Source organism: Marmota flaviventris, chromosome 17, assembly GCF_047511675.1.
Source record: "Marmota flaviventris isolate mMarFla1 chromosome 17, mMarFla1.hap1, whole genome shotgun sequence".
Lineage (NCBI taxonomy): Eukaryota > Metazoa > Chordata > Mammalia > Rodentia > Sciuridae > Marmota > Marmota flaviventris.
The window spans coordinates 59,430,874-59,446,210 of record NC_092514.1 but is presented as its reverse complement, the minus strand read 5'-3'; the positions used below and the strand labels follow the sequence as shown (position 1 = coordinate 59,446,210).

At 40.4% G+C, this 15,337-nt stretch overlaps 1 protein-coding gene across 3 annotated transcripts in view; it reads left to right on the top strand.

Moving 5' to 3' along the window:
- The first annotated feature begins 448 nt into the window (after positions 1-448).
- The window catches only part of Dhx8 (DEAH-box helicase 8), a 37,853-nt gene continuing 22,964 nt past the window's right edge, over positions 449-15,337 (top strand). The window contains exons 1-11 of one of the 3 annotated variants that reach the window (XM_071603420.1): positions 449-632; positions 3,629-3,714; positions 5,482-5,554; positions 5,891-5,976; positions 7,345-7,454; positions 7,844-8,209; positions 9,069-9,213; positions 9,304-9,507; positions 10,230-10,317; positions 12,366-12,463; positions 13,561-13,708. In XM_071603420.1, the coding sequence (XP_071459521.1) occupies positions 485-632; positions 3,629-3,714; positions 5,482-5,554; positions 5,891-5,976; positions 7,345-7,454; positions 7,844-8,209; positions 9,069-9,213; positions 9,304-9,507; positions 10,230-10,317; positions 12,366-12,463; positions 13,561-13,708 (1,552 nt within the window). In that variant the 5' untranslated portion in view covers positions 449-484. Of the gene's footprint in view, positions 633-3,628; positions 3,715-5,291; positions 5,369-5,481; positions 5,555-5,890; positions 5,977-7,344; positions 7,455-7,843; positions 8,210-9,068; positions 9,214-9,303; positions 9,508-10,229; positions 10,318-12,365; positions 12,464-13,560; positions 13,709-15,337 lie in introns of those variants that run through there. The other 2 variants (XM_027947094.3, XM_071603419.1) reach the window with 2 other exon arrangements.

Below are 15,337 nucleotides of genomic sequence, written 5' to 3'. Positions count from 1 at the left end.
TGCTGGTTTGAATTGCTTGAAATCGAGCGTGAGAATACACGAAGAGAAGAGACCCTGGACTATTCCGATCTACCGACAAGTGAGCTGGGCTTTTCCAGACTTTTGAGTTCAAGGTTTCTAAAGCGCAGGCGCGGGAGGTTAGCCACAGTCTTCCGGCGCCCCTTGAGTAGTCCATGGTCGCCCTCTGCTGACGTATGTGGTAACTTGCGGAGAGTTAACATTTCCGGGCCTGAGGGTGGGATTTATCTCGCCTATAGAGGGCGCGCTTCGTCGCGCTGAGTAGGCCCACTCTTGGAGTTCCTTCCTTAAGGACTTCCTGTCTGATCTCTATGATCCATCCTGTTGCGACGTGCGAAGTTCCTAAAGTTTTCAATTTACAGTAAACAAAAGAGACCTGCTCCAACCCGGAAGTGAAAACTGGAGCCTGACCTGAGTGGCTTCCAGCGCCGGCCGACCGGAAGAAGGCAGAAAGGAAGCTGCAGCCATGGCTGTGGCTGTGGCCGCGGCGGGAGTTTTTACCGGCTCGGAGCCAGGCCCCGCGGAAGAACTCGCCAAACTTGAGTATCTGTCTTTGGTGTCGAAAGTTTGCACCGAGCTGGATAACCACTTGGGGATCAACGACAAGGACCTAGGTAAGCTTGAGGAGGTCTCAGGGATGAGATTAAGGAAGGAAGAAGCCGGGTGACTGATGGGCCGACTGTGTGTGTTCGTGTCAGTCTGTCACAGATTTGGACCCAGAGAATCTGTGGCGGTGGCTTCTGCTCGAGAGGTCTCCTCTCCCCCGGTCCCGTCATTTTATTAGAAACCATTTTCCAAAGCTGTCAGTGAAGCCTGGGGCTGCCATCTCTGCTTGACACCCCCCGTCCCAAGTTACTAAACAACAGCAGCCGCCGCCGCCACAATGATGATGATAATTATGGGTGACATTTACCGAGAGTTCACTGTGTCAGATAGTATGGTCAATTCTTTATTTATATTATTCTATTTGGTCTTCACTCACTTTTTTTTTTTGGTACCGGCAGTTGAATCCAAGGGGTCTCAACCACTGAGCCACTCCTGAGCCCCCCCTTTTTTTTTAATTTTTCATTTTGAGACAGGGTCTCGCCAAATTTCTCAGGGCCTTTCTAAATTGCTGAGGCTGGCTTTGAACTGGGTATACTCCTGCTTCAGCCTCCTAAGCCGCTGTTCTGGCCACTCTTTTAGATAGTATCCTTTGAGCTCTGTGCTTTACCATATCTCAGATAGCCGTCATTTAGGCGTTTGGGGGCAGACTACATCCAAACTAAAAAATTATAAAAGGCCACCGACCTACAGCTAAGGTCATAGGCAGATGGAGGTGAATAGGGATGGGTCGAAATCAAGGGTATAAGTGACGGAATTGCTTTTGATGGTACAAGGATGTTTCAGCTATTGTAACAGGAGAATATGGCCATAGATGTAACTAACTTTAGAGATTGATGGTAGGAAGATGAGTGAGAGAGTGCCATTTGTTTTCAAAATGAAAATGTAGCGAAATTACCAGATGGAGGAATGGTGGGATGGGGCATGTGATAAGAGGGCTGGAGATACAATATTTCAGTGCTAGAGGGTGTGTGAGGCTCTGGGTTTCATCCCCAGCATTACCAAGAAAGCGGGCGGCTGGGTGTCAAGGAGGTTAGATTCCTGACCTTGGATAAGATACTTAGTTTCTCAGAAGCTGTTTTTCTCAACTGTTAAGTGGGATGATAATATTTCTTCACAGGGTTACTATATAGCACCTTGGAAGATGCCCTGAAGCCAGTTCATTTTAGTTCATTTTTTTCTTGGCCTTTCAGTCAAGATGTGCTTATCTTATACAAATAAAGAATCCCTAACCCAAAAACACAAAATCTGACACTTTTTTGAGTGTCAGCATAATGCTGGCAGTCTGAATATATTGCTGCTTGCTTTGGGATCCTTTGAGTATGGAATATTGGGCACCAAGTGACTTAATTGTCCCTCCGCCTTTCTCTAAAGAATGTTGCTGAAATCAGATTGCGTCGGTTCCAATCTTGTCTCCACCAATTATTATTGGGAAAGATGGTGTCTCAAACACTATAAAATAGGACAATAACAGTACCTACTAATGAGAATTGTTGTGAGGGTCTTGGGGATAACCCATATAAAACCCTTAGTTTACTGCTCTGCAGATAATAATGTTCAAAAAGTGTTAACCATTAGCATTGTTGTTATTAACTTAGTGTGTGTGTGGAGGGGGTACTGGGGATAGAATCCAGGGGCTCACATATGCTAGGCAAGTGCTCTATCACTAAGCTGCATCCCCAGTCCTTTTTTTTTTTTTTGAGACAGGGTCCTCACACTGAGTTGTTCAGGCTGGCCTCAGATTTCTCCCTCAGCCTCCCAAGTAGTTGGGATTATAGGCATGTGCCATCCTATGCTCTTAGTTTGTTATTATGCATAAGCATTATGCTTAGTATCATTACAAAAATAAAGGCAAATTCTACCATGGAAATGGTGTGGTAATACCAGTCATCCAGATCTTCCATTTATTTATTTATCTATTTATTTTAGGATTAGCATTCAAGAAAATAATCATTAGTAATTTCTTGTGGAACTCACAGTGTGAGGTTTATTATCTCAGCCTATGTTATAATGTGCTTCTTTTTTGAAAGTCTCTTTATGAATAAATTGCTGTAATATTAGAAGTATTTTTGTTCTTTTTTTTTTTTTTTGGTACTGGAGATTGAACCTAAGGGTGCTTTACATCCCTAGCCCTTTTTACTTTTTCTTTTTAGACAAGGATTCGCTAAGTTGCTGAGGCCCTTGCTAAGTTGAAGAGTGAGGCTGGCCTTGGACTTGTTGTCCTCCTGCCTCAGCCTCCGGAGTCACTGGGATTATAGGCATGTGTCACCATGCATGGCTACTATTAGAAGTTTTAAGAACTAAGCATGTTTGAGGAGACAATTTTGGGAACAATTAAGTCTTTCATCAACTTGGAAATTATACCATCCAATATCTGCCTGACTTTTACATATAGATTGGGTCGGACCTTCTGGAAACCATAGAAAGCATTCTATGTGTGTCTGTGTGTATATGCATGGGCTCATGCTTTTGTACATTCTCACCTTTAGAGTCTATGTGGCAATGTGCATAGCTGATAGTTTTGTTTTGTTTTTGTGGTACTGGGGATTGAACTCAGGAGCACTCTACCACTGAGCTATATCACCAGCCCTTTTTATTTTTTAACTTGAGACAGGATCTCACTAAGTTGTAGAGGCTGTCTTTGAACTTGTGAACCTCCCATCAGCCTCCTAAATTGATGGGATTATAGACATGCGCCACTGCACTATGCCATAGCTGATAGTTTTGTGAGTAGAGGGTATGACAGTCTGGGCAAATAGGTCTTCCTAGTTTAAATGCGCTCAAGGACTTGATTGAGCTGTTTTTAAATAATGTTTTCATTTATAAAAAATTGACTAGAACATATATAGATAATCTCAGCCATCTAAATTTTCTTTCTTTACCTTCACTAGATGATAGTCTTTGGCTTTTATGACTGTTGGATAACCTGATTAGTTTTTTTTTTCACTGTACTTAAAACTAATTTCTTGCTCAAGTTTCTATTCTTAATTCTTTTTCTCATTTGCAGCTGAATTTGTGATCAGTCTTGCTGAGAAAAATACTACCTTTGATACTTTTAAGACTTCGTTGGTCAAAAATGGTGCAGAATTCACAGTATGTATATTTGAAGACTATTTTTTTGTTTTGATGTCATTATTGAGTTTAAATTTTGGGAGGATTTAATGGTAGGATTTGGATGTAGGAAGGAGGCAGTTTGTATATGCCTATTAAATAAGCCATTTAATGTGCAATGTTTTCATGCCATGAAGCAGTGGTGATGAAGCTGGATTTCCTGTGCCTCCTTTCTAGGAAATTGCATTATGATTTCCATCATTAAATATTTTTGGATGTTTATATTCTTGTTCTGTGAATCAGAAAGTCTGAAACAAGAATCTAGGTTTTATGGGCTGGGGATGTGGCTCAAGCGGTAGCGCGCTTGCCTGGCATGCTTGCAGCCCGGGTTCGATCCTCAGCACCACATACAAACAAAGATGTTGTGTCCGCCGATAACTAAAAAATAAATATTAAAATTCTCTCTCTCTCTCTCTCTCTCCCCCCCTCTCTCTTTAAAAAAAACAAAACATAAAGAATCTAGGTTTTAGAGGTGATGCTAAAGAATAGGAAATAAAATGGTTGAAGGGAACTAAATAACTTTTCCACTAAGGATTCGTAAAATTAGCATTCTCTAAAGCTGCTATTTCTAGCTTCATGCTGTACCAGGTTGAATTTTGTGTTCATTTGTTCCATTAGCTAAATTCAAGTGCGTAATTATCCCTCACATTCTTTTTTTTGGTACTGGGGATTGAACTTAGGGGCACTCAACCACTGAGCCACATCCCCAGACCGGGTCTCACTGAGTTGCTTAGCACCTTGCTTTTGCTGAGGCTGGCTTTGAACTCACAATCCTTCTGTCTCAGCCTCCTGAGCTGCTGGGATTATAAGTGTGCACCACTGCGCCCAGCTCTTACATTCTTTTTCTTTTCTTTTCCTTTCTTTTTTTCCTTCCCTTCCCTTTCTTCCCCTTCCCCTTCCTGTTTTTTCCTTCCCTTCTTCTTCCCTTGTCTTCCTTCTTTCCTCCCTCCCTCTCATTCTTTCCTGAGGATTGCACCACTGAGCTATATCCACAGTCCTGTTTATTTTGAGACAGGATCTCACTAAGTTGTGGAGGCTGGTCTTGAACTTGTGCTCTTTCTTACTCAACCCCTTGAGTAGCTGGGATTACATGTCTGTGCCATACCTGAACACTTACTTTTTTTTTTTTAATTTTTTTTTTAGTTATAGATGGAACACAGTATCTTCATTTTTATTTACTTATTCATTTTTATGTGGTGCTGGGGATCGAACCCAGAGCTTCATGTGTGCAAGGCAAGTGCTCTACCACTGAGCTATAGCCCCAGCCCCCTATATTTATTTTTTAGGTGTATATGGACACAATGCAATACCTTTATTTTTATGTAGTTCTGAGAATTGAACCTGGGGCTAGGTGAGCGCTTTACCACTGAGCTACAATCCCAGCTCTTTTTTTTTTTTTAGTTGTAGTTGGACATAATACTTTTATTTTATTTATGTATTTTTATGTGGTGCTGAGGATTGAACCCAGGGCCTCGCACATGCTAGGCGAGCACTCTACTGCTGAGCCATAATCCCAGCCCCCTTACTTTTCTTTTCTTTCTTTAATATTTCTTTTCTGTTGTAGATGGACACAATACCTTTATTTATTATTTTTATGTGGTGCTGAAGATCGAACCCAGTGCCTCATACGTGTTAGGCAAGTGCTCTACGACTGAGCCACAACTTCAGCCCCTGATCCCTTACTTTTCTAAGCATGTTTAATCACTGATTCAGGGTTTGACAATTTTTTCTCCTGTATTTTTTTCAAAGGATTCTCTTATTAGTAACCTTCTGCGTCTCATACAAACCATGCGACCTCCAGCAAAGCCTTCTGCTAGCAAAGGTGAGCAAAACTTCCAACTGAACTTAGCCTCCAGAATGGTTTAGATTGTGAGCACCTTCTAAATTGTTTTTATTTTTATCTTTCCCAATAATCAAATGAGTACTGATGTACTTCTCCTCTATATGTCCAGAGTTTGTTGAGGTTTTGAAGTTAATGTGTTTAGAAAACTAAATTGTATATATAATAACTCTATGGTTATGTGTAGCAAAGTTCCATGTTCTTTTTCAGGTTAATTCAAATCTAATATTGAATTTACTTTGTAATCTGTAATATTTAATAACATTAAATATATCTTTTTTTTCTCTTTAATTCTTTCTTGCTCTTCAATGAATTAAGATCCAGTTGTTAAGCCAAAAACCGAAAAAGAAAAGCTGAAGGAACTTTTCCCAGTCCTTTGCCAGCCAGACAACCCTTCCGTTCGGGTACGGACCCATTTTGAAAATGTCTGCTATAAATGTCTTCCATTCCTCTTCTTTGTATCATTAGTAATTTTATAATTTTTTTAGTAATTTTAATAATTGTTTACCTTTGTTGTTCCATGTTTTTCAAAATGAAAATATGCCATCACTCCCTGAGCATGTTCTATGTATTGAATAGTGTTGAAGGGTTCAGAGAATGATATTTAAAAGAAGTGAGCTTGGGAATTTGGGGAAGCAGTGATTGAGATATAAAGTACACATGAAATGATAAGGTTCTGAAATAGGTGACTGATGGGTGAAATTAGACTTTTGCTCCATTACTTGCTAGAGGAGCAATTTTTTTAAGGTAATTTGGTTTTTAAAAATCATTTTAGCTAATTATCTATTGAGTACTTACTGTATGCCAAGTACTGTTCTAAGTACAAGGTAAAAAACAGTGAAGAGAACAGATAAGCATGTCTGCCTTTTTGCAGATTATACCCTAGTGTTGGGTGAAGAGCTAGAAATTAACATATAAGTAATCTAGTGGGGGAAGAGATAGATAATAAACAATAAGCATAATTGTCCCACAAAAAAGATAGATAAATAAGTGTGTAGTATTTGCATAAATTACATCCTTTTGTATACTTTATAGTGTATTTTTTGGTTTTGGTTTTGGTTTTGTTTTGATGCAAGGATTTGAATCCAGGGGTGCTTTTTACCACTGAGCTACATCCCCGGCCCTTTTTATGCTTTTAATTTTGAGACAGGGCCTCTCTAAGTTTCGAGGCTGTTCTCAAACCTACCTCAGCCTCCTGAGTCTGGGATTACAGGTGTGTGCCACTAAGCCTGGCCTTCCCTATACTTTAAATCATTTCTGTATTACCTAATACAATGTAAATGCTATATAAATTGTTACTGCTATTCTGTGTGTGTGCTGGGGATTGAACCCAGGAGTTCTCTACCATATCCCCAACCTCCCCTCCAAGCCCTTTTTTCTTTTGAGACAGAGCTATGGAAAATAATAAATTGGGAGGAAGTTGGGGAGTGCTTTGGGATAGTTGCTTTTTATAAATTTTAATCTGAATTCTAGTTGTAATTAATACTTGCATGCATTCATGAGAGAGGTGATTAATATATAATTGCCTTCGTTAGGATTGTATTAAGGTCAAATGGGATTTAGTACATGTAGACATGATGCTCAAGAACCTTTGCCCATTCCTTCTGGTTGTCTCCAATCACATTAGAAATCTGTGTCCCCTCTGTTTCCTTCACAAAAGTTGTTAGTGATGTGGGGGGTGGTCAGATCAGTAGATATAGCTGAAATACATACTGATTCTTGAGTAGTTTGTTTTCCCTCTCCTCCTAACTTTGCTGCCTCTGTCCCTGCAGACCATGCTGGATGAGGATGACGTGAAGGTTGCTGTGGATGTCTTAAAAGAACTGGAAGCTTTAATGCCCAGTGCAGCAGGCCAGGAGAAGCAAAGAGATACTGAGCACCGGTTTGTCTTTAGTGTCCTTTTCTTTGGAAGTTTTGAATACTGTGATAATTGTATCTTGTGGACCAGTCAAGCAAAATTTAAGGCAAATTTACAGAATCTGAACTGGTCATGTATCCTAGTCTTGGATCTCTTTTCATTGCTCACTGCCAAGTGTATTTATGCATTAAATGCTAAGATGTTCAGAAGATAGAAATTGGGGTTGAAAGACTAAAGGTTTGTGCCATGATCCATTATTGGCCTACAGTGATGTCATAATCATTGAAATGCTTAATTCATTTCAGCACCTAGTAGGTGTTTACCATGTGCATGGCACTGTACTGGGTGCTTAGGGATGTAAAGATGAAATTGGGCTGATTTCTTTTTCAAACAGGTACTTGTTGATTTATTAGGGACAGGACAAAAAAGAAGAAGCGGAGTCGAAGCCGAGACCGTGACCGTGACCGTGATCGTGACAGAGAACGAGAGAGAGAGCGAGACAGAGACCACAAGCGGAGACATCGATCCCGTTCTCGATCACATTCTAGGACCCGGGAGAGGAATAAAGGAAAGTCTAGATATCGGTCCAGGAGTAGAAGTCAGAGTCCCCCCAAAGACAGGAAGGACCGTGACAAGTATGGGGAGAGAAATCTGGACAGATGGCGGGATAAACATGTGGACCGCCCTCCCCCCGAAGAACCTGCCATTGGGGACATATACAATGGCAAAGTTACCAGCATCATGCAATTTGGATGCTTTGTGCAGCTGGAGGGACTAAGGTAATGTTGGTGTTCTTTCAGAATGAGGGCAGAATGTCTTTTATTACTGGCAGTTTTCACATTCTAAAAAGTTATGATCAATGACATATTAATCAAATCAGCTATACCTGGTTCTTAGAAATTAACTTTTCTGTTTGTTTTGTGGTGCTGGGGATTGAAACCAGAACCTCGTGTATGTTAGACAAGTACTCTACCACTGAGCTGTATCCCCAGCCCTTGACTTTTTTTCTTTTTTCTTGTACTAGGGATTTAATCCAGGGGTATTTTACCACTGAGCTATATCCCCAGCCCTTTTTACTTTTTTATTTTGAAACAGGGTCTCACTAAATTGCTTAGGGCCTCTGGCTAGAGTTGTGGCTCAGAGGTAGAATGCTTGCCTACCATCCATGAGGTACTGGGTTCGATCCTCAGCACCACATAAAAATAAAATAAAGATATTGCATCCACCTATAACTAAAACTAAAACTAAAAAAATAAATAATTGCTTAGGGCCTTGCTAAGTTGCTGTGGTTGGCCTCGACCTTGTGATTCTCCTGTCTCAGCCTCCTGAGCTTCTGGGATTACAAGTATGAGCCTCTGTGCCCAGTTAACTTTGACTTTTTAAATGAAATGCTTCAGAGACATTTATTTCTTCCTCTGCCTTCAGTAGATCTGCCCTTTGCTTGTTAGGACAAATGAGAATTTGTCCCTCTTCCCCATTATTCAATATCTTCTTTAGAAAGGTGGTAATACCACCTTCTTGGTACGTATCTCATGAGCTTAAGACCATTTTTTTTTTGTTTATCTCCAATAAGGGTTGGAATTGCTTGGGGAAAAGGTGTTTTTTGGCATGCTCCAGATGTGTCTGATTCTCTCTTAGGAAGCGATGGGAAGGCCTGGTGCACATCTCTGAGCTCCGGCGGGAAGGCCGTGTGGCCAATGTGGCTGATGTGGTGAGCAAAGGCCAGAGGGTCAAGGTCAAAGTGCTGTCCTTCACAGGGACCAAGACCAGCCTGAGCATGAAGGTAGGTGAGATGTCCAGCCTATTTCTACATTTGATGACTAAGGGAGTGTGAGACAGCAAGTGAGATAACACCCTTGTTTCTCTGCCCTAGGATGTAGATCAAGAGACTGGAGAAGATCTAAACCCAAATCGACGTCGAAATTTGGTTGGAGAGACCAATGAAGAGACCTCAATGCGGAATCCAGATAGACCCACTCACCTTTCCCTTGTCAGTGCCCCTGAAGTAGAGGATGACTCACTGGAGCGCAAGCGCCTCACCCGCATCTCTGATCCAGAGAAGTGGGAAATCAAACAGGTTGGGGCTATTAACTTTCATGGCTACAGTCATCTATTATGTAGAGTGGTGGTTAGGAGTGGGGACCCTGGAGTATGATGGCCTGGTTAGGAGTGGGGACCCTGGAGTATCACTTACTAGTTTGTGATCCTGAGTCAAGTTGTTGTTCCTTTTTGTGACTCAGTGCCCTCATTTGTAAACAGGTCTAATGATGGTGTTGTGGGAATTAAACAGATGAATAGAGTTGAAACTCTTAGGTTCGTGCCTGGCATATGGTAATTGCTATTTAAGTATTTGTATTGTTTTCATCATTCTTCAGTAAACATTAGAACTATGATGTGTCAGGCTCTGTTTAGTGCTGGGGCTACAAAGACAAAAATTTCATGATTCCTACCCTTGAGCTCAAAGTCCAGTGGAGGAGACAGAGCTAAACAAACACTTGTGAAGGGTTACATGTCACGTAAGAATAAGAATATGTAAGAATAAGAAATATAAAGAGTACTATGGAAATAAGGGAAGGGACAGGTAATTCTTCCTAGAGATAATACCTTGGAGCTGATGCTTTTCAGCACCTTGTCATAGTGCTCCCCAGGGATGGGATATGTGATGTTATAGGCTCTGACATTGTGGGTCAGAGGAGGAAAAAAACCCCGTGGTTTCCTGCATGAAACCTCTGTAATTAACTGCTGGAAAAGAGTTTTGATTCTGACATATTACAAATGCTGCCTCTGTCCTTTGGCTAGATGATTGCTGCCAATGTTCTTTCCAAAGAAGAGTTTCCAGACTTTGATGAAGAGACTGGCATTCTCCCTAAGGTGGATGATGAAGAAGGTAACTAGCCACTTGGATTGACCAGGATATTGGATTGGGAGGATAATGGCAAATTGAGTCATTAGACTGGGCTGTCTATAGTTTAACCTAGTGGTTGTAAATCATTTGTTCCTTGGGTCTCACCACTCATCTCTTGATATAAGCAAGAAGGTCATTTGCCTGTCAGGTGTTCATGTTATTGGGCTGGGGAATGTAGCTTAGTAGTGGAGCACTTGTCTTGCATGCATGAGGTTCTGGATTCAATCCCCAGCACTGCAAAAAAGAAAAAAAGTGTTTATATATTAAAGTGTTTATATATTATGCCGGTTGCTTGTAATAAGTTCTCATTTTAGAGGGACTGGGGTTGTAGAGCACTTGCCTAGCACATGTGAGGCATTGGGTTCAATCCTCAGCACCGCATAAAAATAAATATATAAAATAAAGGTATTGCTGGGCGTGGTGGTGTACACCTTCAATCCCATGGCTGGGGAGACTGAGACAGGAGGATCGAGAGTTCAAAGCCAGTGTCAGCAATGACGAGGCACTAAACAACTTAGTGATATCCTGTCTCTAAATAAAATACAAAATAGGGGGCTGGGGCTGTAGCTCAGTGGTAAAGTGCTTGCTTTGCATGTGTGAGGCACTGGATTCGATCCTCAGCCCTACCATTTTTATTTATAAAAATAAATAAAGATACCGTGTGTCCATCTACAACTAACCAACTAACTAAATAAATAAGTATGCAAAATATGCTTGGGGTTGTGGCTCAGTGGTTGAGTGCCCCTGAGTTCAATCCCCAGTACCAAAAAAAAGTTTTTTTTTTAAATAAAAAATAAAAAGTAAAAATATTTAAAAATAAAGTTATAAAGTTATATTTTGGGTAATAAATTTGATCTCATAATCTTAGTAATTATTCTGAAATCCCTGGATCTACTTAGATTATTCTGAGTTGCCCTGGTAACAACTATTAATTCAACCTATTAGTACTATTTTTTTTTTATTGTGAAATAAATCCTGTAATGGAGCATATGTAGCTAGTATAACAATAATAATTGAACTCTTGTGTACTCACTGCCCAGTTTAAGAAGTAGAAAACTACCTGCACCTTTGAAGTCCTTATATGCCCTCCTCTGATTAAATCTTACTCTTTCCTCCTAGGGGTAACTGCCATCCTAAATTCTGCATTAGACATTCACTTAATTTTCCTTACTATTTTTTCATCTAAATATCTATCCCTAAATGTTGTATAGTTAGTCTGTTTTTTAACTTAATTCATTTATGGATTTTGTTTTGTTTTTTGCAATGCTGAGGATTAAAACCAAGGCCTTGTGTACTTGTGTATGCTAGGCATGCACTCTACCACTGGAGCTACACCCCTTGGTTTCCTTTTTCTTTTTTTGACTCTCGTATTTTTACTATTTATTCTTGTTCCTATTTATAGTTGTATTTCATATTTTCATTGCTGTAAAGCGTTATATAAATTTACCCATTTTACATTCTTTTTTTAACTGGGGATTGAGCCCAGAGGCACTTTACCACTGAGCTACACCCCCAATCCCTCTTAATACCAGTTAAAATAGCAAAACATATATTTGCACAGGCTTATTTTTTTGTTGATTTTGCTTATTTCATTTTTTTTGTTTTGTTGTGTTTTTGTGGTAATTGGGATTGAACCCAGAGTACTTTACTGCTGAGCTACATCCCTATCCCTTTTTATTTTTTCTTTTGAGACAGGGTCTTGCTAAATTCCTGAGGCCAGCCTCAAACTTATGATCCCTCTGCCCAAGTCGCTAGAATTACAGGTATGGCCACCATACCTAATGTGGCCTAGCTTCTTTTGAAAGCAACTTTGATCAGTTCTTGGGCTGGAGCACAAATGCCCCAGAAATGGCTGGGGAGTTGTCAAGGGGGAGGAATAGACACCTGGGCTAGTTTCACTTGCATTGCTCTCTTTTTGACCTTGGAAGCTATTTTTGATTATGGTGCTAATAGAAATTAATTGTTTGGGTGAAAATAATTGTTCATTTCTCTTATTTGTTTATGACTAATTCTTTTCTGGGTACTTTTAGATGAGGACCTTGAGATCGAACTGGTTGAGGAAGAGCCTCCATTCCTGAGAGGGCACACCAAGCAAAGCATGGATATGAGCCCCATTAAAATCGTTAAGGTAAGAAGTGCTGGGACTTCAACCTGGAAATGTCCCATAGACTTCTTAAAGGAATAGGTCATATTATCAGAGCTGTGTAAATAGAACTCAGGCCACTTAAGATATTACCTACTGTTAGGCAAAGTCTAGAATATTTTTGTTTTAAATGGAGATTGGCTGGGCTCTGTTGCTTATGCTCTTTTAGTTTTTGTTTGAGCTCATTTTGGGAAGAAGCAGAGATAAATGAGAATATGGATCTACTCTCATTGCCTTTGCCTAGATTCCTTAGGGCTCAAGTCATTATCTTGCAGATTCAAAAGCAATTTTCTTTTCTTTTTTTTGGTACCAGGGACTGAACTCAGGGGCACTCGACCACAGAACCTCATCCCCAGCCCTATTTTGTATTATATTTAGAGACAGGGTCTCACTAAGTTGCTTAGCACCTCGCTTTTGCTGAGGCTGGCTTTGAACTCATGATTCTCCTGCCTCAGCCTCGCCAGCTGCTGGGATTACAGGCATGCACTACCGCGTCTGGCTCAAATGCAGTTTTCAAGGGGTCATTTGGTCAGTTTTGTCTTGTCCCCTTAATAAGTTGTAGCCTGGGTGTTGGAGGGCAGAGCCATGAGAAGAATGCAAACCAGAATCCATAGAACTGTTAAAAACTTTTAGGTGTGGGGAAAAAACACCCATGTAATGCTTATAATCCACTTATGTAACTCGTCTGTATTGTTCCTCCCATGTGATTATCTCATAATTGCTTGACATTAGTGACAGGGAATTGACCATCCCTTAAGGAAGCATATTTCATCTTTGGATGGTTCTGATTGTTCTTATGGTCATACAGGAATTCTTTTCTGTCTCTTTTTTATATCCTTCATACATTTAGAGGTTGCACTGTTCTTAATTCTTTTGGGGTTCTCATCATCAAGCTAAAAATCCCGATTCTTTGAGTGATTTTTTAAAATTTTATCCTCCTGTGCTGCAGTTTATCCATCTGTTTTATGTAGTCTAGAATTTTATTCTAGCTGTGGTCTCATGTTTTAGATTACAGTGTCTTAACATCTGCATTTTATTTCCCAGGCATTTAATGCATGTTGCTTTTTCTTGTGTTGCTTTAGAACCCAGATGGCTCCCTCTCCCAAGCAGCCATGATGCAGAGTGCCTTGGCCAAGGAAAGGCGGGAACTCAAGCAGGCCCAGCGTGAAGCTGAGATGGATTCTATTCCCATGGGACTCAATAAACACTGGGTTGATCCTCTGCCTGATGGTAGGACCCTTGGAGGGGCTATACCTTTTTTAAAAATCTGAGCCTTTATATATACACATAGAAGGCACTGCCAGGACACATTGAAAATTTAGTCTCATTTTTCCCCTTCCATTAGAGAATGTTTGTTTTCTTGGCTTTTTTTTTTTTTTTGGTATTGGGGATTGAACCGAGGGGCACTTCACCACTCATCTACATCCCCATCCCTTTTTATATTAAGACGGGGGCTTGCTGAGTTGCTGAGGCCGGCCTTAAACTTGCAATTCTCCTGTCTTCAGCCTCCCAAGTTGCTGACTATAGGTATGTGGTGTTTTTTCTTTGAAACAAATATTTAAAATGTTTTAGTAACTCTGGTCAGATAATTAGATTGGCTGGATGTTTATCCTAAATATTTTAAAAGTTTTGTTCTAAAAATATTGCAACTTTTTACTTATTTATTTTGGTATTAGAATTGAACCCAGGGGTGTTTAACCAATGAGCCATATCCCCAGCCCTTTTTCTTTTTCTTTTTCTTTTTTCTTTTGAGACAGGGCATGACTAAGTTGCTTAGGGCCTTGCCAAGTTGCTGAGGCTGGCCTCAAATTTGAGAGCCTCCTTCCTAAGCCTCCCAAGTTGCTGGGATTATACCATGCCTAACGAAAACCAACTTTCAAATTTCCTTTTTGCAGTGGCATGCCTATGATCCTAGCTTCTTGGAAGGCTGAGGCAGGAGGATAACAAGTTTAGGCCAGCTTGAGTAACTTATCGAGGCCCTATCTCAAATGAAAAATAAAAAAGAACTAGGGGTGCAGCTTAATGGTAGAGTGCCCCTGAGTTTAATCCCCAGTACCATATACTTCTTTGTGCAGTAAATATTAGCTAATTACTGGACATGTCATAACAGATACTTATTAATTTGCATTAGGCAATTGAGGATACAACTGTGAATTACATAGACATGATCCTTGCTCTTAGAGGCATTCAACTTTAGCAGGAGAGATGGACATTAACCAAATAACTAACTAATTAATTATATTCTGGTCAGTGCTCTCTGAAGAAGTATGGGTAGCATAATTGGCTAGTGGGGGTGTCATGTCACTGGGAAGTTGAGATATGAAGGATAAATAGAACCTAGTTTATCAGAGGGTGTTGGGAATGTGTTTGAAGTAGAGGAATAGCTGGCGCTGTGGGGTTAGTAGAGGACCTTATAGGAAGTTTGTGTAGCTGGAGAATAGTGAGTGAGGGGCAGGAGTTGAGGCAGAATTGGCAGGCCAGGGCTTTATGGACGGCATTAGGAATCTGAGTTTAATTCTAAGTGCACTGGGAAGTGTTGAAAAGTGTTCAGCATGAAAATATACTAAATGGGGGAATGGCATAATCAGAGGGTCATTCAGGGTGCCCTAAAGACTGAGTTACTGAGCAAAGTAAAATGTGAGGTGAATAAAAAAGCTTTAAGAGGAAAGAGAATAGTGGCTTGAACACAGAAGTAGCAGATAGGTAGAATGTGCTTGAAAAATGTGATTTGTTGACTGAGGGAAAGGAAAATAGAAGTGGGCAAAGATGACTTTTGGGTTGAGTGATGGTACTTCTGGGAATGGGGGCTCCAGAGGAAAAATAGGTTTATGAAGAAAGATTATGAATTCAGTTCTAGAT